The 25,212-nt window shown below is 41.4% G+C and overlaps 3 protein-coding genes across 4 annotated transcripts in view; 2 read left to right on the forward strand and 1 right to left on the reverse strand.

Moving 5' to 3' along the window:
- Nucleotides 1-878: 878 nt before the first annotated feature.
- Nucleotides 879-18,372, reverse strand: LOC146454147 (DNA polymerase beta-like). 2 transcript variants are annotated; one of them, XM_085095762.1, is made up of 15 exons: nt 18,099-18,372; nt 17,879-17,936; nt 10,108-10,174; nt 9,829-9,903; nt 9,464-9,522; nt 8,936-8,985; nt 8,048-8,099; nt 7,421-7,475; nt 6,291-6,363; nt 4,818-4,894; nt 3,890-3,976; nt 3,730-3,785; nt 3,526-3,648; nt 2,328-2,344; nt 879-1,412 (listed from the first exon to the last, which is right to left on the reverse strand). In XM_085095762.1, exons 1-15 carry the CDS (start codon nt 18,157-18,159, stop codon nt 1,318-1,320), a joined length of 1,005 nt encoding a protein of 334 aa, XP_084951888.1. In that variant the 5' UTR covers nt 18,160-18,372; the 3' UTR covers nt 879-1,317. The 2 variants fall into 2 exon arrangements, with proteins under 2 accessions (XP_084951888.1, XP_084951889.1); XM_085095763.1 differs by lacking the exon at nt 9,829-9,903.
- On the forward strand, nt 14,730-16,508 carry LOC146454148 (uncharacterized). The gene has a single exon (XM_085095785.1). It carries the CDS (start codon nt 14,875-14,877, stop codon nt 15,466-15,468), a length of 594 nt encoding a protein of 197 aa, XP_084951911.1. The 5' UTR covers nt 14,730-14,874; the 3' UTR covers nt 15,469-16,508.
- A 160-nt stretch (nt 18,373-18,532) lies between the features above and the next one.
- The window catches only part of LOC146454149 (2-oxoglutarate dehydrogenase complex component E1-like), a 34,056-nt gene continuing 27,376 nt past the window's right edge, over nt 18,533-25,212 (forward strand). Inside the window, exon 1 of the mRNA XM_085095735.1 lies at nt 18,533-19,078. Coding sequence (XP_084951861.1) covers nt 18,890-19,078 — 189 coding nt within the window. The 5' untranslated portion in view covers nt 18,533-18,889. The remainder of the gene's footprint in view (nt 19,079-25,212) is intronic.

A 25,212-nucleotide genomic window follows, 5' to 3' on the forward strand; every position in this document is an offset into this window, starting at 1 on the left:
AATAAGACTTTCCTGCTGCGCCGTGAACAACAAATGTTCGCGTGTTTTTTCCACTAATTGAATTTAAAACTCATTCACTGCGCACGCCCGAAAGTTAACGACAAAACCGACCGATCGACCGACCAAGTCAAAAGTCAGCTATCGCTATAACTCGTTCATTGCGCTACGCGCATTCACGAGTTAAAAAGGAACGTTTCGACCCCTCTGAGGTCATTTTTAGTTTTCAAGTTTTGTCACTTTCATTTTATGCGTGGCGTTTACGTATTTCATCGCTTTTTTTAAAAAACTTTCCGTGTTTCAAAGTTTCCCTATATATGCTACTTTTCAAATCGCAATCTATAACTTGAAGCAAAATATTCACCAATGTCAGCAAGAAAGTGCTGAATCCCAAAATAAAACAATACACAGAGTTGTGAAAAGTTCATCTTCTCACTGGTATTTGTGAATATTTTACTTGAGATTGAGGCTAACCCTGTATAAATATGTCTTCTCTCTTTTTATCCAGTGGTCTTGGTGAATTCGAAACTGGACTATAACTGTCAAAATTTCCACGCGCTGATTGGCTCGTAGCTATTATCTATAAGACTACAGACAATAAAAATGACGTCAGATGTAACACGCACACTTTCTCAACGGAAAATAAAGCCAATTCCGCTCGTACTTTTAAACAACAACAACAACAACAAACAACAAATTGACGGTAGTTTTCTATGGTCTACTCTTATAGACCATAAAATGTTCAAAACTTGGCAGTGAAACCACTCGCCTACGGCTCGTCGTTCTACTTGAGTTTTAACATTTTATGATCTATGAGAGTACAGACCATAGAAAACTGCTGGCGATTTGTTAAATACATTTTACAAAAGCAATGCAACACCTCGGAAGCGTCAAGAAATTTTATTGCGGTTAATTTGGGAGTGTACTTTAAATAAGCCAAAAGCACAGTTACACAAATTGGTACATACAAGGCTAAGCCATAACCTAGGCGAAAAGCGTGAGTACTGGATTAACACAACAATAATCATGTCTGTTCTAACCACGAGCCGCATCACTGCCGACACTAAGAATACCTAACGTTAGAGCGAGGATTCGGGGTAGGAATCGAGTCAGAAATCAAGGACAATGCCTCTCGAAATTTTTTTTTAATTTCCTTTACGGAAAACACTTTTTTTTAATACAGTGCACTTCACGATAGATACACGGCTTGAAGCAGTGATATTCTTAGAGAAAGTCTCAGGAGCTAGCCACCAAGAAGACAGTCCCTCAGTTTAGTGAAACGAATCTGACTGGCCGCTAGTTTTTGGTGGGAAATTCAGTTTAAAGATTTCTTTCGTGTGGCTCCTTGTAGTCCATACTGATGAGCTCGAATATATCCTCTTCGCTTGAAACAGGTATTGGTTCGCCTGGTACACCTAGCAGAGATAGAGAACAAAAGTAAATCGATAACAATTTTAAGATTTAGATTAAAGTCGTTGTTGCTTTTGTTGAAGACCACGATAGTGATAACGGAGATGATGATGAAATGATGATAATGACGCTGATGAAGATGATGTTGAAGATAACGAATGTGGAGTCGACGGTGATATGGTATGGTATGGTAACTTTATTTAGACACGGTAAATCCTTCAGCAAATATTAGATATACATTCAGAGATAAAAGATAAAAATCATACCTAACTAAACTAATTAACCTAAACTACTGTTAACGTCATACTAAAAGCTGCTTTACAAGGATGCCGTGTTAAAACTCATTCAAAAAAAGATGCTGACTAAAAAAAATGTGACAACAAGAATGACGATGATGTTGTTAATGATGATGTTTACAATTTTGATAACCATAACCTAAACGGTGATGACGGCAATCACAACAAGGGTGATGGTGGCGAAGTTGTTGATAACTGATGACGATCAAGTCAATGATAGGGAAAATTAGCAACGACGACGGCGACGGCAGCGAGAACTTCACTATTAAAATGAATTCGCGTTTTTTTCAGACGAAAATTCTTCGTCGTGTGTTTACGTCCTCCATAAAACGTGCCATCAGGAAATTTCCCGTCCCAGTCGTGCAGTGACGGAAAGAAATGTACCAAAAAGTGTAATGCTCCCGCAGAGTTGTTGTTTTGGTTTCAAAACCTGTTGCTTTTTTTGAAGTTCTCGTCGCCGTCGCGTTGCTAAAACTCCCTAATGACCAATCAGCGACGACGATGAAGTTCACGTATGAGTTTAATGCGTGGCAAGTTCACAGCGATTTAGTTTCTTCTGCTTTAAGGAAACTCAGACATTAATCAGCAGACAGACAGACAGACAGATGTTAGAAAATAATTTACCTGTACTCCCCAAGGGCCTGGAAAGAAGAGATCAAACCCTTGAGTTAATATTTTATTCCCAGACGGAAAGGGGACGGGGGCGGGGGAGGTCCTGGTGTAATCAGACCGTCTTGGAGTGGTTTTCAATTGAGTGTCGAAGGAAATACGCATTTTCTTTCGGTTTACTTTGTAATGCTATGCGACTGGTTAGTAAAAATCACTCTTAGAAGTAAACCCACCGCCAACTGTGCCTTGTTCAGACGCGTTTTTCCCGCGCATGTCTTTGCTTTGAATTCCGATTGGTTCGTTGAGCTGTTTACGTCTGGTCAAAGTAATTAGCTTGGTTTCAATGCTTTTACGACACTCAGTCGAAAACAGCTCTTATTAAAGCATAAAGGAACAATGCAAGATTTTGCATGCGTGGCTATAAAAGGGGCCGTTCTTTTTTCATAAGGGAGGGGACCCTGGCAGGCTGATTTTTAGTCGTTTTCTCTGCTCTCTCTCGGAATTAAGCGCCCGAGAGGACGGCTGAACTTAAGGCTAGGGGATGGTGAGATTATTTTTACCCCCCCCCCCCCCCCCATTGGAACTTCATTTTTTTATGACCTCACCACAGAAAAAGGAAAAAGAAAAGAAACTGGGTTATAGTTCGCATCGAATTACAAGAGCTTCTTCGTACGCTACCTCACACAATTATAACAATGGCCATCAGGTCATAAGATAACCCCCTCCCCCCTCCTTTTATTTATTTATTTTTTTTGCCTCTATCCTTCAAATTCACCAGCCTGTTTCACCTCATTTAAAATGAACAGTCCCTTGTGACAGTGACGATGATGACGACGAAAATGATGATGACAACAATGTCAGTGACGATGAGGATGGTCTTTGCAAGTTCCGTATCTAGTAGCCGGTGAACAGGCTTCCCGGGTACCCTCAGACGGCGGGAGAGAATGCCCTTCCGCCGTCTGAGCGCGCCTTGGAAGCCTGTTTGCAAGCTACGTATTCAGAGGAGAAAGGCCCACAGCCCCTTCATGTTGTCTAAGAAAATAAAACTAATGCCCAAATACTGAATTTTTTTATTTCAATTTGGAAAACGGTTTTACTCTGGCACCACCTTTTCCTGGGAGGTCTTCACTTTACAAATAGATCTAGATCGGTCATTGTGTAGTACATTCAATCGTCATATGCAATCAAATTATGAAGATAACAATAACCTAACCTGATAGAGTATTCATTGATGGTGAAGCCTTTCTCCAGGGCATCTTGTCGCATTCTTCTGTTAAACTCATCGCTACCAGTGAAGTATAGAATCCCACAGTAGTATTGATCATTAGGAATTAACCTGACGCGAGAAATTTGAAAAAGATTTTAAAGAAAGGCAGTGAAAATACAAAATAAAACAAGAATTTTGCGGCTTATGCACCTTATGTCAATTCTCCTGTGAAGCTTTTCTTCTGTTTTTGGCAGCATACAGACTCCCTGTAAATGTAACGTGAAAGAGCATAGAAACATTAAAGGCAAGAACAAATAGAACTAGTTAGAACTAATAGACTGAAACTAGTTCAACTTTAGAAAGTCCTTACCATAAATTTAGTGTCACCCAGGGATATTGTATCTGTGACAAAACCTCCTTTCGTCAGCTTGTCTACAACGCTGTGTAGAAGTGCTTTCTGCAGATGGTACATGCAAAGTACATACAGTCAACTCCTTTTATTAGCAAGAGTCCGTAATAGCGGGAATTTATTTCAGTCAAACGTCTGTACTCTATTTTTGCCGGGAATTTAGCTGCTGTCCGTATTATCAAGTGTGTGTCCGTAATAGCGAGGTGTCCGCAAGGCGAGAGTTGACTGTACTTATCATAAGTTTTGCAGTAATAACAGATTTTAGCAAGGGGGAGGGAGAAGGGAGGTAGGAAACATAGAAGGGAGGGGTGGAGGGAAGGGGATCTCAACATCCTGGATATCACATCCTCTTAGAACTCTCAATTATTACTATTAGTATTATCTTTTAAAGTATAATTGTTATTGTTGTTTTTATTCACTTGATACAAGCACATATCAAATGTTACACTAAAAACATGGTTTCCCTTATTATTTACTGGTGCAATGTAGAGACATGGGTGGCACAGTGGATAGTTACATTGAACTTTCAAGAATTATGGCATTCTTGATAGCATGACAACGCTGAACTTCATGCACCCCCACTTATTATAATCAATGAAGTAAAAAGCATTGCTAGCTAATTGATCATAGTTATGTCCACTTTCAAGACAGTCAAGAAACTGTGTGGAATAATAGTGGCAGGAGATTCACTATTGACATTATGCAAACGTAACATTTGACCCATTGATCATGAGAAACGTCTTTGATTTATGAGACTTTTACTGTCTTACTGAGGGCAACTAGAGCATAGCCCTTGATTGCTTGAATGAAAGTTTGTGTGTCAGACATGTTCAAGAATGACAGCACATTGACTTTGCTGATCCTTCAATAAGAGTGACATGTGACCCACCTTGTCAAAATCAGTGTCAGAAGAGTTAAACGAAGGATGAGTCACTAACACATCAATGTCACCACTGGATGCTGCACCTGATGGCAGACACAATGTTAGACAAGTGTTAAACCTAATTATTTTAAAAGCGTCTGTCATGTATGCATCGATGCCTCTAGTAACACCCTTTTTTCACTATTTTTGTGTCGGTCACCCACCCCAGACCTCCAGCTTTTGCTTCGTCAAAACATCACCTTACACGACTTCCGGTCAGTAGCAAGTAATGTAACGGAAGGTAAGCAAACAAAGTCATGCCATTGTTCTGTGCCTAGCTCTCTGACTACAGGCATCTTTGCATAATGTATTTGCTTTAAAATCAATTAGACAAGTCAATGCAACCATTGTGGTAGTCACTGGCATCTCTGATATACCACACACATGCAACTGAGTCAAGCCAATAATTCTACTGAATACCAGGTAAAACAGCACATATCATAGAGTTTTTATCAAATATAAGTAACTATGATAGTTCATACATTGAGTGCATGTGCAACTGAATAAAACAAAGCATTCTACTGAACGCCTGTAAAATTCAATTTATCTAGCGCATGCCAGGGAGTTCATCTTCAGCACACTGCAGGTTTTTCTGCTAAATTCTGAATAAAAGCCCCTCTGAATATTGGGCTCCCCCCGCACCCCTCCATCAGTTAGCCAGGGAGGGGTATGATTGAATGTTTTCAATCTCATATCGATTTCTCATTAAAGTTAAAAGGTAATGCAAATTTATTTACACAGCAACCTGAACACAAATGTCTTTAAAATCCCAACTAGCAGGGAAGCTTACCAGTTGCAGGCTCAATTTTATACAAAGCATGAACCAAGGATTTGAACAGGGGACTAGCTAGCTACACTGAAACAAAACAATGCTATATTCAGAGTGGGGACTTGAACATGGGACCTTGAGATGACGAGTTTGTGCCTCTAACCATTCAGCCACACTGCCTCCTTCTTTACATACATGTATGTATTTTTTTTTCTCTTTCTTTAGTCAAACGTTTTTAACATGAGGGAGGGAGACTGGGCAACCACTCCCCATGGTACAACATTAAATAAAGTTATACCTTAAACTTTTACACCTTACCCTGCACCTTACCTGTACTTCTCAGGGTGCTTAAATTAATACTAGAAATACGTGACTCACAAAACTTTGCAAAGCTAGGGCTGGGTGGACAGTTGATTTGAAGTGAAGGAATCTGCTGAGGCAGCTAGAAACTATGAGCTGTCTCGCTATATGATATGATAGTGATTGAGAGGATAGTGTGCCCTTTAAATAGCCCCACCCTTGTGCAAAGTTGTGTGATCACACCCACTCTGTGCGATGTCATCCCCACAGACTGTGGGAGTGATACACTGTAATTAGCAGGACAAAATTAAAGCAGGGATAATATTGATTCTATTAATTCACTGATATTTAGCAGTTAATTTCAAACTAACCTCTTCTAAAACTGCCACAGACTGTTGCGATTATTTCCTTGTCAAAATCTGCAATCTTTTTAAAGATTATTTCCTAAAGGGAGAAAACGTGATTGCAACATTAGTGGCAAACAGCGAATTGCATTTTTTTTCATACTAAGTAAGCTTTTTTAAACTGATCTAATGCTCAAATAAGAGACAATCACAAAAATTATATCCTTGTACAAAATTATTCCTCACGAAGCGAGGTTAATAAATTTGTCGGGCCGAGCCAGCCCGAGGGGAGCTAAGCCGCGCAAATTCGAGCGAAAAATATATTTATATATATGTATGTATGTATGTTTGTATACATGTATATATTTAGTTGAAGGTGTCTGCAATGTTGCCTAGCAACGGTGAAAAACAAAGTATGAATGACGTCAGGCTGTCTGGCGTCGTCTGGAGCAAAATTTGCATACATTGGGAAAGTTTGCGTGCCGGATCAAATTCCAACTGCAATGTTCATCAATATTCACTGAATACAGAAGTATCTCTCCAGAATCTTTTCCCTTTCTTCCAGAAATCTTTCTTTCGAAAGATTGCATTGAAGAAATTACACGTTTTGTGGCCGCGGTAAAATAATTTTCCCTGGGAAATAAATTCATCGAACACGACAGCGCTGCACGCCCGTTGTACATTTCATCGCGTCAGAAATAGTTTTTTAACCGCAAACTAGCCTGTGGAAGTACGAAAAGACCATGCTCATCAAAATAGTTGCTATGTTCAGAAACCTTTTAATCTCCTCATTTGATGCTACAACACGAAAGAGGGCTTTCCACCCAGCCCCAGCTTCGCGAGGCTTTGCGAGTCACGTATTTCTAGTAAGTGAGTGATTTAGAAAGATCAGCTTACTTTTGTTTGAATTTACAAATCACAAAACCCAAACCTGTAAAAGTTGACAATTTCCAAAACTGAAGCTACCGAAGAATTTGATGATGTACAATATATGACACTAGTGCATTATGCCACAGAAACTAACCGGCCAGATTCAATGCAGTTTTAACCTATGGTAATTATAATTAACTAACACTAATTTATTTTTTATAAAGTATACAAATTATATAATTTTTTAAAATAAAATTTATTTAACTCTTTAAATTAATAGTAAGGACCTGAAGCTTCAGCATCTCCTCTCGTGGGATGCGTTTCTCAAATTCCTCAACATATCTAAAGGAGGAAAATAACAAGTATCACAATATATATATATATCTGGTAGCATAGATATTATTAATAATAAATATAAAAAAGTGACAGAACTGGTTAAAAACACACAGACGCTTCAGGTATATAGGCCTTCTTCAGTGTGGAGGAAAACTGTCAAACCACTGGAGCCATGCATCACTAACAACTTTCCGTTCATGATACATATACCATTTTATGACAAATTTTATGTGGCTAAATGTAATTTAGGCAAGGTTAAAGTCAGCTCAATGCTGGTCAGCGGTCGCCTCTTGTCACAGCTCAGGGGCAACCTTTGTATTCTCTGCAGGGGGGCAGCCCATGGTTCGCATCCCATTTGCTTGCTTGCTGACCTGCGAGATAGGTCATTTTGCCTGCCTTAATATTATTCTAAAGAGTAATCCTTCATTCCTTGAAGATCTTATGAAATCCTTTAATGCAAATCTTCAAACATTTGTGAGGGCCAATAAAAGATTTTCCTTAGGGTTGGCCTGTCTGCCTGGGTCTAATAAGATTATTTTTGCTACTGAACTGAGATAGAAATATAAAGTTTAGCTTACTTGAGCCCAATTTTCTGATGGTGATTCAGTTTGTCCTGTACCTTCTTCAGACCTACAGGAAAATAGAACAATCCTAACTTAATGCTCACGTGTACAACAGCTGAATAATGATATTTATTTACTAAAAAATTATTAAAACTTGAATTCATTACTCATTTGAAGAGCACGATTTTGTACCAGACACTGAAACTAATTTGGCAACATTAGTATCTATCTCAATTTCTATTGTTCAGTTGGTATGAGGATGATTGACCTAAGTAAGCCTTCATGTATATCACAGAATGTTTCAACCACCACCAGAATCCACATGTGAGTCAGCTCCAAATTCCTTGTTCTTAGACCCCATGGCTCAACATTGGGCCTTTTGAAATTGTCATTGACACACAACTACTTACAATCCGGTACTTGACTTGGGGGTCTACAACTATGCACAGGGATTTCACCCTAATTAGAAGAATATAAATTGTACTTGTAGATGAATTAATTTTGTCCAAAATGGAGGCTATAAGCAATCAGATCACACGTATGTAAAATGGTTAAGACATTCTGGCTTCTGAAAAAGCTGGATCTGTGGACACAATTGTGCCGTGACCCTTTTATCATGCTTAAAGAAAGATCAAGAAATTTTACACAGTGCTCCTGTTGGCTGAAGTGGCTGTATGGTTTCATGGATATGCAGGCCAGATAACGAATATTTCAAGAGTTAGCTGGTGTAGTTTTGCAGCTCTCCAGACTTGCAGCATGCAAAACAAATCCAGCAGCCAATGCAGGAAGTGTTTTTGGTTGGCAGGGTATCTTAAGCCAGCCTGTCATTCATCATGCTAGGTGTATAATTATGTAATTAATTTTTAATTGCATCAATAGCATGGAGCGTTTGTGCACACTGACCTTCCACTGTTGTCACTCCATCTTCGACAAACTTCCTTGCAGCAGCTGGCCTGATGAGAAATAGATTTGAAATAAATGATCACTATAACTTACAATTCAGGAAAAAAATTAAATTGAAGAAGTTCAAAATATTTCCAAATCACATTCATTTGGGAATCGAAGGAGAGAAGGACAGGTCTCAAAAGTTGAAGTTTTAAGAAAATACAGGGGAGGGGTATGGCTATGTTTTGGAGTGGTGAATGGCTTTCAAAAAATATGTCTCTTGCTATTATTGCTCTTGGTCTCACAATCTGATTTCTTGTTTGGTAACTAAAGCAATCTGAGAGCTGCAATTCCTTTTGCAATGCTAAAAACCTCTTGGGCTCTCCGAAGAGAATGTCCCTCAATGTTTCAAATGTACTTGTCAACACCCTTACAACACTGTGATGGCACAGGAACACATGAATTTGTTTCTAGACCTGGAGTTGGAAAATTGAACATTTTAAATTTCACTCAATATTAAAGTCGACCTTACATGTATGTACATACCCAATGCCAGAAACTCGTGTTAACTGTTGAATGGCTTTAGTTGAATCATCACTTCTTATCTGAAAAATCCATTAACTTCATTACATTCTCAGTATATTTAAAAAAATTATTATTTAATTGCATGATACAACCTTCTTTTAACCTCTTCACTGGCAGGCCAACAAGCCCAGAAAATATTGGTTCTTCGTTTATCAACCATTTCTACTGACAACTATTAACAAATTGACAGCAGTCTTCTATGGTCTGTACTCTTATAGACCATAAAATGATGTCATAACATGTTCAAAACTCAAGTGGAAGCACAAGCTGCCAAGTTTTGGATCTGCGAGGATCTTTCTTCCATTTAATTCATTATCAATACATACCTTTTCAAGCTTTTCCAATTTTCCTGTCTTGATAAACTCATCAATCTTTTTACCAATTTTATCTCCAATCCCTGGCTTTGAAGGTCAAATAAAATAAAAATGCAATCAACACAAAGTCAACCCATTTAAAAGCTTGGATAGCAGAGAAAATAATGTATTAAGGGGCAGCTAGTCAGGAAAAGTAAGCAAGGAAATTACCAGTATTTAAAAAAAAATAACGTTGACACTTTTTGTGTGTCAGACTGTAAAATAATGCAGTAAGAGTTATAAACGGCTTACCAATTTACGCGCATCTGCTCCACTCTTGATTCTTGTGGGATGTTTTGCTAACACAGATGCTGCTTTTCTGAATATTTTATTTTAAAAAAATAGACTTAAATCAGTTTTGAAATCTTCAGTAGGCCATTTCTGAGTTGCTTTAAACCTCATTATGAATATGACTAAGTTCAAAGTCTTTTGATTCATATATGCAAACAAAACTAATTTTCATACAAAAAGCTTTGTACTTGGCCTCACTTTTATAATGGGATTTGCAGCAACTCAGAAATTGCCTATTTTCAAGCTTTTTATCAAAGGAATATAGAGATCTATTTTTGGATTTTTGTAATTAAAAACATCTAGCATTAACATGGTAATAACCCAGCATTGCCATTTGGGGTATTTATGTATTATCAACAGCCACAAAGTACCAGCACTCTAGCAATATCAAGCCTCTAAATTTGGTCTGGTTTACTTGTAAAACACTGTCATCTACATAAAATTTGTATTTAGGCTATATTTAATATTAAGGGTGGTGCCTTCTTGTCTAATACATTGGCACATGCTCTGAGCATCACAGGATTATGTGAGAAAGTTGGAATTTCAAGCACAGACCCTTTATCATGGTAAATAAATGAAAAAAATTTTGATGTAGGCCAGATAATGGAAGACTATTGAGAAGCCACTTCTGGAAAGGACACCTTAAAATATATTAGAAAAATGGCCAAGTTTGGGATTCTTGTTTTTAAAATAGGGAAGATATAATAAATTGTTAAAGTATCCAGGACTTTTTACAGACATTTGTAAGAAGACAGGGAAAACTTGTCTGTTTCCATACAAATGTTTATAAATTTTTCATGCTTAACAAAGCAATATATTCAGTATTTCAAATTAGACAACACTCTCAAACTTGGGCTTTTTACTAATTTTAAGATTTCTTTCCCCAGTGTCATCAGTCACTCAGTTTGCTTTATGTGGCTAAATGTAATTTAGGCAAAGTTAAAATCGAGGCAAGTGCTGGTCAGCGGTGCCCGCATGGCTGGGACATGCGGGGCGGCCGCCCTAATTTGCAGGGGCCCCTGGGTTCTTACAGCTCACATGTTTGTGCCAATTCATTTCGCATCTGTTCGCTTGCCGGAGCTTGTGCTGTTTAAGTTTGTTGCTGCTTTTTCGTCCAGTTTTTCTCGTTTTACGTCTCGTTATGTCCCGAAACACCCACAATAGTTTACAGGCTCGGCTTTTCGCTGGCGACGCGTCATCTACGGCGGATGGTTCGTCGAGTATTCAATGTGAAAGTTCGCCTGCTGTTGAGACGTCTCGGCCTTCCACGCCTGCTAGTACGACTTTGGCAGCTTCCGCGGCGCCCACTTTATCGCCCGAGATGATTTCACTGATTACGCAAACGGTTCGAGCGGCCATGGCGGCCGAAAAACCTCCTGCATCTGAACCAGTGCAAGCGGTTCCGAGTGCTGTTCCGACCGCGAGTGCTGGGGGCGTTCCTGCCTCACATTCCTTAGATGCTTCGGCTGCGAGTTTCTTGGCATCGGGCGGTGCAATTCCTCTTGGACAGCCGTTACAAGGTAGGCCATCTTCTTGTGTTGTTGTCCCTTCGTTTGTGCAAACGTTCGCTGCGCCCGTCATGTCGCTTGCACCTTCGTTTACTCCGCCAAGCAGTGTAATTCAACAGGCTCCGGCGCTCGCCACTCAACCCGCTTCGCTCCTGGATCAGTCGTTCGTGGTCGGGCCAGGTTTTTCTCCTGTTCCAGCGAAGCTAGTGGCTCAGATCGTGGGCGGCAAATACGTGGATTTAAGTGATCTCCTGGCCCCCAACCTGCAACAACGAGAGCCCGAACCGCAACTTATGTTTGATGGCCGACTCGTTTTGACCTCGCAACCAAAACGGCAGCGCCGTCGCATCGAGGACATTGCTAGCTGGATGGAAGCGTTTTCCATCTTTTCTCTCGTACTATCTTCCCACTTTCCCCACCGTTGGAAAGATTTAACTCAATACCAGCTCCTCATTTTGCGCACACATCGCCATTTTAGCGGTAAGGTGTGGCTGAACTATGACCGAGCGTTCCGTGAACATGCAGCCGCGACAAAGTTGACCGATTGGTCTTGCATGAACGTGCAGCTGTTTAACTTCCACGCAGCTGGCTCTTCGTCCCGCGGATCGTCATATGCCCAACCAGCTGAGGCTTCTGAGCCATCCGGTTCCTCGTTTTCAAGTACGCTGTGCAAGTCATGGAACAGGGGGCGGTGCACGGCTCCAGTCAACCCCTGTCGCTACGCGCATCGCTGCAGTCTGTGCTCAGGTTCTCACCGGGCTAACACGTGCCATGATAGCGCTGAGAAAGCTGATCGAGGGGATGCCAAGCGTCGCGGCAGCTCGCCCACCCCTAGCCATGCCTCAAGCAAGGCCCGGCGTGCCTAATGTACTGTTGTAGCTTTGCAATTTTTTTTTTTTCTTGCCCCAGTTTTTTCCGCGCCGCTCTGCTTTATTAATTTCGTTTCTCCAGTGGCAGGGGCCTTTTTGTATGCCTCCATGGCAGTTCACGTCGATTTTAGGTTACTTGCTGCGTATTGCTCGATTTTTCACCATCTCGCTAGCTACATGTGTCTCCTACTTGTATTTCGATAGAGCCAACATTCGCAACTGTGCTTTTGGGCTTTAGGGCCTTTGTTGGGCATCTGTACCTCATTGTATAGGGTGATTGCCAATAAAAGTTTTTTATTCTTGGCTATTTTATCTGTATATACATATATTTTTCTCGTTGGGGTTGCGTCTCCTAAGCATGTGCATTTTTTCCTTCTAGTGCCTTTGTGCTTCCCGCCTATCACGGTTATAAGTCCTTTGAATGCTTCAGAGTTTGCTCGGGAGTTGACAGCTCACCCCCAGCCACAGCAGGTGTCTTACGTCCTCAATGGCCTCCGGAACGGCTTTAGACTCGGGTTCCAGCCCCTTCGGAAGCTGTCCTCTGCCCGAAAGAACAAACTTTCAGCGTTCCAGCACCCAAAAATTATAGATGACTACTTGGCCAATGAGGTTGCCTTTCATAGGGTAGCGGGCCCCTTTTCGCATCCCCCCTTTCCTAATTTGCATGTAAGCAGTTTTGGAGTTATCCCCAAGAAGGGCCAACCTGGGAAATGGCGCTTAATTGTGGACCTATCGTCTCCGAGCGGCAGTAGTGTTAACGATGGCATTGACCCAGAGGAATTTGCTATGCATTACGTTAAAGTGGATCAAATAATTCAAATGGTGGCTAAGTACGGCCCGGGAGCCATGATGGCAAAATTTGACGTTGAGGCTGCTTATCGCAACATTGCTATCCACCCAGCTGATCGTTACCTACTAGGCCTGAAGTGGCGAGGGCAATATTACGTGGACCTAACCCTGCCTTTCGGCCTTCGCTCGGCTCCCTACATCTTTAGCGCAGTAGCGGACATGGTGGAATGGATCCTACTGAATTCACATGGCGTTTCAGATCTAATGCATTACCTGGATGACTTTATTACTGCCGGCCCCCCAGGGGCACAGCAGTGCGCCTTTAACTTACGTACGGCCTTATCCGTCTGTGGATCGCTTGGCTTGCCGCTTCACCCAGGCAAATGCGTGGGTCCCGCCACTCGCATGGTGGTGTTGGGTATTGAGCTTGATTCAGAACAGCAGGCTGCTAGGCTACCAGCAGAGAAGCTAGAGGCCCTAAGAGAGCTGATCCATGCCTGGCGGTCCCGCCGATGGTGTACCAGGCGCCAGTTAGAGTCCCTCATAGGCCATCTACACCATGCCGCAAAAGTTGTTTGGCCAGGCCGCACCTTCTTGAGGCGCATGATTGACCTTCTTTGCTGCTTCCGCAAACGCGATCACCCAATCAGGCTAAACACGGAATTCCATCTAGATCTCCTTTGGTGGCACGAATTCCTTTCTGCTTGGCATGGAGTCAGCTTTTGGCTTTTCCCCGGGCTTTCAGCCACTACGGACGTGGAAGTCACCTCAGACGCTGCTGGATCCCTCGGTTATGGGGCTTACCTCGGGAATGAGTGGTTCAGTGGCGCTTGGGGCCCATCCCAGGTCCCAGAGTCCATTGCGTACAAAGAGCTGTTTCCTGTAGTTGTCTCATCGTGCGTCTGGGGCCACCAATGGTTCAGGAAACACGTTCTGTTTCGGTCCGACAATGAGGCAGTGGTTTTCATCCTCCAGTCCAGGACCTCTAAGATCCCCGCGCTAATGCGGCTTTTGCGTAAGCTGCTTTCATCAGCGGCCCGTTTCAATTTTACCTTTACCTCGCAACATGTTCCCGGCATTCATAACCACATTGCTGACGCCCTTTCTCGCTTTCGTTGGCAGGAGTTCAGACGGTTAGCTCCACAGGCCTCGCCGTCTCCAGTTCCAATCCCGCAAAGCCTACTGGACGAATTGACCCTTCCAGCCTAGAAGACCAGTGCCGTGAGTTCCTGATTAAGGGCCTGGCTTTATCTACCCGAAACTCCTACGCTTCAGGACAGAGAAAGTTTTACAACTTCTGCCATCAGTTGGGCAAGATTCACTTATCTGGCTCTCCATGCCGAGCTGATGAGTGGACCCTGTGCTTGTTTGCCACGTTCCTGGCCAGGTCAGTACAGCACACCACCATTAAGGTTTACCTATCTGCAGTGCGGTCCTTGCACATCGAACAAGGCTTTGCAGATCCTCTCCTCAACTGTTTGCGGCTCCAACGGGTTTTGCGGGGAATCAAGCGATCCCAAGGTGGCCCCTCCACTTCTCGGTTACCGATCACAGATCACATCATGCTGGTCATCTTTAAGTCGTTGGACCTGAGCATTCCAGACCACTGCATGTTTTGGGCCGCTTGCAATTTGGCCTATTTTGGCTTTCTCCGTTCTGCAGAGTTCACAGTTCCGAATCGTTCCAGTTTTTCCCTCGACACCCATCTGGGGGTGCCCGATATCGCATTTGACTCGGTGGTTGCTCCCACCTGCCTGAGGGTTAGGATAAAAGCGTCCAAGACCGACCCATTCCGCAAGGGGTGCTTTCTACACATTGGTCGAGGCTCCTATCCTTTGTGTGCCATCCAAGCATTGGTGGCGTACCTAGCTATCCGGGGAAGTGCACAGGGCCCTCTATTTTTACTTTGCGATGGTCGTCCCTTGTCACGGGTCCTTTTGACCGACTGGCTTCGCCGCATATTGTCATCCTCGGGAGTCCAAGGCAACTTTTCCAGCCACAGTTTCCGCATCGGCACTGCCACGGTCGCAGCACGAAATGGGGTCCCGGATCATCTCATTCAGGCTCTGGGCCGCTGGTCAAGCAATGCCTATCAATTGTACATCAGAACTCCAACAGAGTCGTTAGCTACGCTGTCTAAGCAGCTCGCAAGTTAAGCTTCACCGGTGTTGTTCCCCTGGCCATCGGGTCAGGTTCTTTACGCCCCACGCCCCCACCCCCCTTCTGCCAGCAAGGGCGTGTGGTGGGGGTTCGACGGGCCTGCTTGCGCTTACCCTTCGTTCCTTGTAGCTGCCGTTTCTGCTCTCAGCAGCCCTGCTTTGGGGGGTCTGTGGCTCAGTGCTGCCATCAACTGGACTTGCGGCACATGGCCTATTGGTGACAGGTTGTCGTTTTCTGAAAATCCCTTTCCTCTACCGTTTGGTGCTTGTCATGGTTGTCCTGGCGGGTTCTGTCAGTAGTCAACAGTTGTGTTTCCGTTTTCCTGGAGTGGTATGTATGGCTTATTGTCTCTGCCTGTTACGCTTGTATGGCTTGGGGGGTCAGGTGCTTGGAAGAATTGGTGGGTTCAGGTCCCCCCTCTCCCTGTTCGCGGGTCCTTCGCCCTCCAAGCACTTGGAGTGCGAGGTCTGGGTGGTTGCCGCTCACAGGGTTGCCATGGTTTCGCACCTCGCTTAGCTCACTTCACCTGTGGCACCACCGGTCTTTCAGGCACCAACCCCCAAGCTCATCCACTAACGATGAGTTTAAATGTGGCTAAATGTAATTTAGGCAAAGTTAAAATCGAGGCAAGTGCTGGTCAGCGGTGCCCGCATGGCTGGGACATGCGGGGCGGCCGCCCTAATTTGCAGGGGCCCCTGGGTTCTTACAGCTCACATGTTTGTGCCAATTCATTTCGCATCTGTTCGCTTGCCGGAGCTTGTGCTGTTTAAGTTTGTTGCTCCCAGTCCCTCCCACCCTTTGGTAAGTATGGTTTGTGGTGGGTGTGGTAAGTATTTTTATTTGTATTCTTTCTGTTTTATCTCCACTGATCTTTCAGTGTGACGGTGCCGGGTGGTTGCCGCTCACAGGGTTGCCATGGTTTCGCACCTCGCTTAGCTCACTTCACCTGTGGCACCACCGGTCTTTCAGGCACCAACCCCCAAGCTCATCCACTAACGATGAGTTTAAACCGGGACTAAATGTATAGAAAACTTTAAATTACTGTGATAAGGGATAGTAGTATCTCCTCTGACACAAGATATTAAACCATGTGGTAAAAACACTGTTAGAAAGAGTTATTGAAATCCAACAAGAAAGTTGTGAGAATGAGACCTCACATTATTGCTAATAAATGTATTTTAAAGCTCTTTAACTTCTTTTGAAATTTAAATTTTTGTTTGTTTAATTATCTGTGAAACATGTTTGGTTTACCCCTACCTCTCATAATTTTTTTTTTTATTCTGGATTCCGATAAGTCCTTCCCAAGATCTTCCCTTTGTACATAGTAAGGCATGTTCCAAATGTTGCGCTACTGCCGTGCCAAACTAAATTCAACAATTTAATTCAACTTAAACACGGCAGTACAAGCACAATGTTTGAAACCATTTAGTTGGGCAGGATGAATTAAGTTCGGCACGACTATTTAGCACGGCAGGCCCTCTCGTGCTGCACAGCAGTAGTGACTTGGTTTCAAACAGCATGCTATTGCTGTGCTGAACTAAATTCATAAATTATTTTAATGTATTTTGGATTAATTTGCTTGTTCTCACATTTCTATATTTTAGAATTTGGCATGACTGAATTAAATCCGACGTTTAAAACCACTGCCGTGCCACCGCCGGGTCAAATTGATTTAAGTTCGGCATGGCAGTAGCACAAAGTTAGGAACAGGCCTAATAAACTGCACAAAATACTTTTGTATTGAATGGCATCTGATTGTCATTATTTTTACATCTTTACTATATTTCTCAGTTTGTACATGCTCTGTCATTTAAGTTCTTTTTGTAGTCATCACATTCTTCTGTATAGCTAGCGAAAGTTTATGGCATTTGCCAGTTCGTGTAACCTTGGTTTTAAATGTTGAAAAGGTTGACGAATAAAGCACTTGGTGGAATATAAGCTTAAGTTCCATCATTAGCTAATCTGAAAAGCTTTTATTATTAATATTTCTAATTAACTTGCGCATGACCACCCATAATCATTGTCAACTGTAAGATTACTTGTCTTGGCCAGACTATAAAGCACGCTAAAAGTAACTTGGCGAAGAACGTATTTTGTCATCCAATTTATACCTCAATTCTTTTACATGTGATTTAGGGCTTTAATATATACTGAACTGAACAGTGTAATACTATTAATATTGGTTTTCAGTTTTGAGTGTGTAATTATTAATATTTTAACAAGTGTTGGCTCTCGTAGCTATTAGCTTAAGGTTATATCGAAATCTAAAATTACAAAGTATAAAGCTTTAATTCTGTATTTAAGTTAACAAATCGGCAAAGTTTGCAGATTTTGGGTTAAAATTGCCACCATTTTCTCCACAAAAAGAAAAAACTCTATCTTGAATATAATATAAGCATTTCCTACCTGTACGCATTGTACTTGTGTATTTGACGTGCTATATTCTTCTCGTATTCTGCAAGCTCTTTAAAATGCAAATATAAAGTAAACAGCGTTTAAATTTTAATGTAAGCTAACGTACCAAGCTTTAAGTTTAATATACAGCGGGTATACAGTTATGAAAATATTGCATTAACTCATCATCGCATAACATTTCGTGTCTACGATTTATTTAGCGATTACTCACCGATGAGAAAATCACAAAACTCGCTGTTTGGATTTTGATCAGGCGCTTTCCGTTTGCTCATTTCCACAGTTTAAGTCTATGATATTTCACCTAGTCACGTATACATCAAGTCCCCTGGACGTCGCCATTTTGTTTTGAAAAGCGCGCCTAGACTGGGTTCTACTCCGGTGTCGTAGACACGTACTCGTATTGAGTGACACGAAACCAATTTCCGAGCTAATTTCTCATTGTTACTTCGTTTTTATATAGAATTAATGCATTCAAAACACAGATTTTATAATTATGTTATTAATTTTCTTAGCAGTCTCAACTGGAAGAATTGTTTGCCCTCTTCAGGGAACCATTAAAATCTACGTGACAAACAAAGGCAACCCCGATATTCTTACGTAGCGCAATCGATTAGTAAGCTTATGACGTCACTGCAAAAGTGAGGTTGGAGTCAAATGCAAACTGTTTCATGGACGCGTGAACCAATGCAATTGAAGAAATTTGTACAGTTTCAACGCAAAGAAACGACTGATCGGGGAGTGAAACTACTGCCTTAAGGGTAACACTACTGGGATCGCTCATCAGTGGTATATTTGGCTTCACTATACTTTGCTAAAGACGAGGCGAGGTTTTACAAAACGCCCCTGCCACGAAAGCCTTACACTGGAGCCTAAAGTTGAGACTTTCGGCTGTTTAATGCTCTCGCTAAGCTTATCCCAATCGCATCTTCGACAAAACAGGACTTATTTGACCTTTGAACAATTTTTAACAAGGACTAGGACTTGAAATTTGAAAGATTTGTGATGTATGCGGCGAGAACGTGGACGAAATTGTTGAAGCGTCAGTTGTTGTGTTCCGGCAAGTTTTCATTTCAACGATGGCAGCAAACGGCAGCGTTGGTGGCTCAGGAACCGTTCTTGAACGGTAGCAGTAGTAATTATGTGGAAGAAATGTACTTATCGTGGAAAGAAGACCCCAAAAGCGTTCATCGGGTGAGTATCTATTGCAATTTATATAGTGTGTTGCATGTTTTAACACATCGACAGACAATGAAATGTATTGAAGCGTGCATGGAATATGCACGAAAGCACGCATCTTTAGGGACGATTTTGCACCTTCAGTAGCCTAATTACGGTATATATGTTTTATAAGTTTGTCAGTTGGGGGTGTGAAGTAGGCTGACCAGTTTGGAAGCGAGATGCAGGTAGTCAAACTCGCAGAAATGTGTACAGTATGCAGATTGGCGTGTTTATTTACGGAAGTTGGTGGGTTTGGACCTTGACCTGCTGCGGACCCGCCCTCGAATTCCTGTTTACATGTAACTGAAGGTGAAGGGTAGACATTTGTGTAGAGAACCATATGCATTATGTGGAAACTCCTGGGGGCGGGGAAGGGTTACCTCCGTTAACTTTTGTTGACGTTAATTTCCGCATTATTAATAAGTGACGCGTTAATTTCTGCGACCTTAATTACGTGGGATGCCCTGAGGGGCATACCGTATCTAAAAACGGGTAGATTTCTTTTTACGTAGGATGCCCTGAAGGGGCATACCGTGTCTAAAAATGGGTTGATTTCTTTTTTTTTTTCTTCGTCGTAGCCACAAATCTGTAAATTAATTTATTCATTAAACTCTCCCTTCTCCTACTAGGGATGTATTGTTCTGATTGTCTTCAACAACAGCAGGCCAATCAAAATCCATTCTTGTCGCTTATATCGCGAGGGAGGGAACCCACTCACCCCTACCTGTGTGACGTCAACGCATCATTTGATATATTTATTAAAGACAGATTAATTGTCGCGCCATATTGTTAACATGTTGAGGACTCAAGTGTGCCGTTTTCAAACGGAAATTTTACCATTTTGAAGCGGTAAATCGAAAGAATAACTTCTAAGAAGCACCCGACATTTAAAACGGTGGAAATTGGTGAGTTCCTGGCGAAGGAATCGTGCTTTGTTTGACAGTCTTAGACCATGACGCGAGACTGAAAAGAGGTCATTGAGAAGGTTACGTTATCGTAATGGAATTTCACAAATTTTCCGTAGCCTCCCACGCAGATGTTCTTAGAGGTTCGTCATGCGTTCCTGCCCTAAGAACATCTGTGTGGGAGGCTAAAATTTCCAGTGATAGTCTGAGTCGCATAACACAAGGGAAACAACGTAACGCGATCGTCGTGACTCAAGCTATTCCATTAGCAAGGATAGTTTTATCAATCGGCGAAGCATACAGTTGGAATAAATGAATCAGCCCCAGCATCACGCATAATGCCAGTATAGCAGGCATCTTGTTTTTCTTTTTTTCCTTTTTTTGCCTATGCATAGCCACAAATCTGCACATTAATTTATTCATTAAACTCTACCCTCTCTTAGTAGGGATGTATTGTTCAGGGCCGGGTTGTTGGAAAGGCTATTAACGCTAATCCACGATTAAAAGTTAACCAATGTTTTCATCTTGCTCATTAAACATTATTTTAAACGCTCATTTTAATCTAATAGTAAAGAAAAGTTTAAGGACAAACTGAGGGACAAAAATCTTTTGGACGAATCCTTACGGATTAGTAAATATACTTGAATCAAAGTTCACGTTAACCCAGGATTAGCTTAATCAGGCTTTGAACAACTGGGCCCTGATTGTCTTCAACAAAAGCAGGCCAATCAAAATCCATTCTTGTCACTTATATTGCGAGGGAGGGGACCCACTCACCCCTACCTGTGTGACATCAAAGCATCATTGATTTATTCATTAAACCTGGATTAAATTTGTGGCGCCATATTGTTAACATGTTGTGGACTCAAGTGTGCCGTTTTCAAACGGAAATTTCACCATTTTGAAGTGGTAAATCGAAAGAATAACTACTAAGAAGCACTCTACATTTAAAACAGTGGAAATTGGAGAGTTCCTGGCGAAGGAATCGTGCTTTGTTTGACTTGGAACCACGATGGGAGACTGAAAAGAGGTCATTGAGAAGCTAACGTTATTGTAATGGGATTTGCGAAATTTCCCGTTTAACCCTAAGTAGTGTAACACAAGGGAAACAACATAATGCGATCTTCATGAGTCAAACTATTCCATTAGCAAGGATAGTTTTATCAATCTGCCAAGCATACAGTTGGAATAAATGAATCAGCCACACCAGTATAGGCATCTTGTTTCCATTATTTTTGCCCCAAGTTCTCGATACACTCCAGAAAGAAAAAAAACATTGTTATATCAGGGTACAGATCTGCCGGTATCATGGACACTGTGAAGAACACTCAAAGTGGCCAAGTTGCTTTGCTCAAACCCTATGTTTAGGGACAATTCTCTGAAAGACTCTGTGAACAAACTTGCTGTTCCATTGGCCCCACTAACTTTCTGAAAAACAGTTTTAGCTATAGCAGTGCGGTACTTTGGAACAGCTTACCCTACAAGTTACGGCAAGCAAAGTCCCTTGACAATTTCCTTTATAAACTTAATTGCCGTTTTTCACTGTCACGCCATTGAAAAAAAATTGAAACCTTGCCATGAATGAAGTCAATAAACTGACATGTTGTAGATGATAAATTAATAAGGAATCTGTCCAAGTGTCAGGTCTGTGCGGTATTCCGTACTCGAGTTATTTGCCAAAATGTTCCACACAAATTTATAGAGCTTAGTATGGAGATGCCATGTTGGTGTCCCTCTGAGGGGCACCAACATGGCAGCCGGAACTAGGAAAAAACATCAGGAGTTCACTTTTGCTAGAAAAGAGGTTTGTTTTTTAGATAAATATTTCTCCTCAAACTTAAATTGTTTAGAATGCTGAAAATCACCGAAGGGTCATTTTTAAGATACGAAACAGCTCGGTTACGGCCGTCCTCTTGATGTCAAGCACGATGAAAACTGGGAAATTCAAAACTGGTGTATTTTCAAAAGGAAGTACGATTTCGAGCTAAGAAATTGTGAAAAGTTATATTTAGGTAATCTTTCCTTGAATGAAGGTAAAAATTTTGTAGGCCTCCCGGTTTTGAATTCTAGAATTTGGTGATGTCGCATGAAAACCAAGAATTCCTGTACTCTTTTCTCAGACACGGTGTTCATGTAAAGCATTTTTTTCTATTCATTTTGTTGTAATTAATGTATAGACTTTTTACCACGTATAAAAAAAGTTACCATTTATAAATAAAGGTATCAATCAACAATTCCATGAACATTGTTTGCATTTCGGATTTTTACACTTAGGCCATCCCAAAAAAATGTTTTGTTTACCATCGCCCTGTCTCTTGTGATGGTGGGTTGGTCGGTCGGGCAAGAAAAAAAATAAACACTTGAAGGGGTGTGGGTTCCAGAGAGGGCCGGGCTGCTAAGTAAGAAAGCCTGGCTACAAAGTCAACCCCAAAACGTGGCCTTTTCGTTCGTTATTTGCTATCTACAGATATCAATGTCAATTAAAGACAAGGACATTACATACCAATAATTGTTGTTAATAAAACAAGACGCTGTTTCCAGCTTATACTCGGGCCATATTTGACTGTGTGGTGCGCCTTTAAAGCCTACAATCTTTTAACAGTGATTACCTCCAGCATCGCCAATTCCTCCAAATAGATAGCCTGCGAGCAAGCTCTCTTGGAGGTGGATCCTCTTTCCCCCTCCCGCCCCCCACCCCAGAGATATAATAGTGAGGCAATAAGTAACCACCATTTCTTGCAGTCAGAATGAAATACAGGGGAAAACGACATTTGTCATACAAATTCTTTTTATAATCCCTGGGCTTTAATCCTTACGTTTTCACCTTTCATTTAGAGACAGAAACCATTTGTACGGTCCTAATATGTATGTGACGCCGGGTCAATGACGGATCATAATTTTCGGTATGATCTAGACCCGGGGGTTACTCCCCTATGTGACCTTTGGTACGTGCGTGCGACCTATGGGACGTGCGGCCCAATAGGGTATGGTTTTCACGGTGTCTTGTCTTGAACGGGGTATCTTTTTCATCATTTTCTGTCTTAAACAGGGTATCCCTACATGACCTAATGGCTTAAACAGATTTTGATTGCCCATGCATTAAAATACAGTAAGAAACTAGTGTATTCTTATTTCATTCTAGTCTTAACCAGGGTGTGATTTTGGGTCAAATGTCACCCAAAATGTCTTAGAAAGGGCCTGAAAATTTTGAATTCTGTCTTAAACGGGATAGGGAAATCGGAGAATTGTGTCTTAAACAGGGTCAGGGTTTGAACGCCCGGGCCGCACCTCCCTACCCAAGCATCTGTTGAGTACCCCCCCCCCCCCCCCTTCCAGGATCTAGAGTAACGTTACGCTTTACGTGTATGTTTATATCCTTGTACGTTTTTCAATGTTTCACTGTTTATATTTTTAAATGAAATTCAGGGGAAAGCATTCGTTATTCACCTTTCATTCGAAGACAGAAACCGTTTCTACATTGATTGTTTTTCTATAATAAACATGAGACATCTTTATCTATCTTGGCCTGCGAGGTCATAGACTGATTTAGTTGCCAAATGTTTGGTTAAACAAAACTAACCTTGAGGCACTCAGGTTAGCCTAATAAACACTCCGGTTAGCCTAAAGAGCACTCCAGTTAGCCTAAATAGCACTTAGGTTAGCTTAAATACATGTAGCTCCCCAGTTAGCTTAACAGTTAGCAGTTTATGTTGGAGTTGTTCATGCCTCGCATGCCTCACATGTCTGGCTCGCATATTGTAAACATTCCTCATGGCCCGAAAACAAAGAACTCGACTGAGAATTTAAAGAATTTGATAACACGACAGAAAACGTAACTCGTACCAGCCGAGTAACAAAAATGAGACCGAGAATAATAACTCGTGGCCCGAGAGTCTTATCTCTCGGCCCATCGCGACCCCAAAAAGAAAAAAGAATTTGATAATGCTACCGAAACCTTAACTTGGTCCGCCTTACTGCCCAAGTAACAAGGTCGTGTGTTTGTAAATTAAAGTATTTGCTTCTTTGACCAGTGAATCTGGCTTTTTTTTTTACTTTTCAAAATGGGTCGGTCGAGCGATGGGAAACAAAACATTTTATTGGGATGGCCTTACTGTTAAAATAAATTTGTTCCTGTTGTCTGAGTAAATTCTGTTTTCTCTGTGTAAGTTGCATTAATTTCCAGGCTTGTTTTGAATTTTTAGCACCTCTTTTACATTAACTTCCTTTATTGGGAAGTAATTTTTTCCTTCAATTCGCATTAATAATTATTTAAGTGACGTTATTTTTGAATAACTTATTTAACATAAGCGTTAATTTCCGATAATAAGGTAGTTACTGTAGGTGCACCCAAAGGGTGAAAGGCAGTGCTTAACTGACAGAAGTTGCTGTTTGTTCGACATGATTGGAACTCAAGTAGCTTCCTACTTTGCCTTTGTTTCAGTTAAGGTGGCTGGCACCGATTTCCAGCACTTCCCATCACTCATACTTGATGGTGCAATACTACCACCTTTATAAGTTGATGCATGCAACAATAATGGTATCAAACAAATGCCTAATCATTGATTGGCTAACAAGTCATGGCTATTTCTTTTTCATGATACATACGTAGATACGTACATACGTAGCTCACCATAGCTCACCAACAGTAGAACCATTCAATTAAAAATTTCCCTAATTTTAGCTTCAAGTGGGTAAAAGTCAAAAAAGAACTATGATGAGTGTGTTCAGAAAAAAACTTTTTGCAAACTTTAAAAAAGTTTGCATGCCTGCAAATTTAGCTATTTAAACTTTGCAAAAAGTTGTTTCGGAACATCTTGCTCGCAGCTGCATAATAAAAAAATGGGAGTCAGCAAGCTTGTTTGTGAGTTACAGGTAAAACAGCTTTAAGCTACAATATGGGATGCTTTTAAGAGGTTATACTGTTGCTGTAGACAGTCACCTATTAGGTCAAGAAAGTGACCGTGACTTGTTCGCCAATGATTATGCATTTGTTTGATACCATTGTTGCTATATCAACAGCTAAAGGGTGGCAACCTTCATCTATCAAAGTAAAAGTGATAGAAACTGTAGTGAGCCACCTTAATTTTTTATATAAAAACAAAAAACAAAAAAAGTACATTGTAGTTGGTTGTGAAAGTGTGCTTCCTCAGAGGAGAGTAATGTAAGGGGTCAAAAGCATCGAAAGGAATGTACAGCTGTAGA

Source organism: Pavona decussata, unplaced genomic scaffold (assembly GCF_977016875.1).
Source record: "Pavona decussata unplaced genomic scaffold, jaPavDecu1.1 SCAFFOLD_313, whole genome shotgun sequence".
Classification (NCBI taxonomy): domain Eukaryota; kingdom Metazoa; phylum Cnidaria; class Anthozoa; order Scleractinia; family Agariciidae; genus Pavona; species Pavona decussata.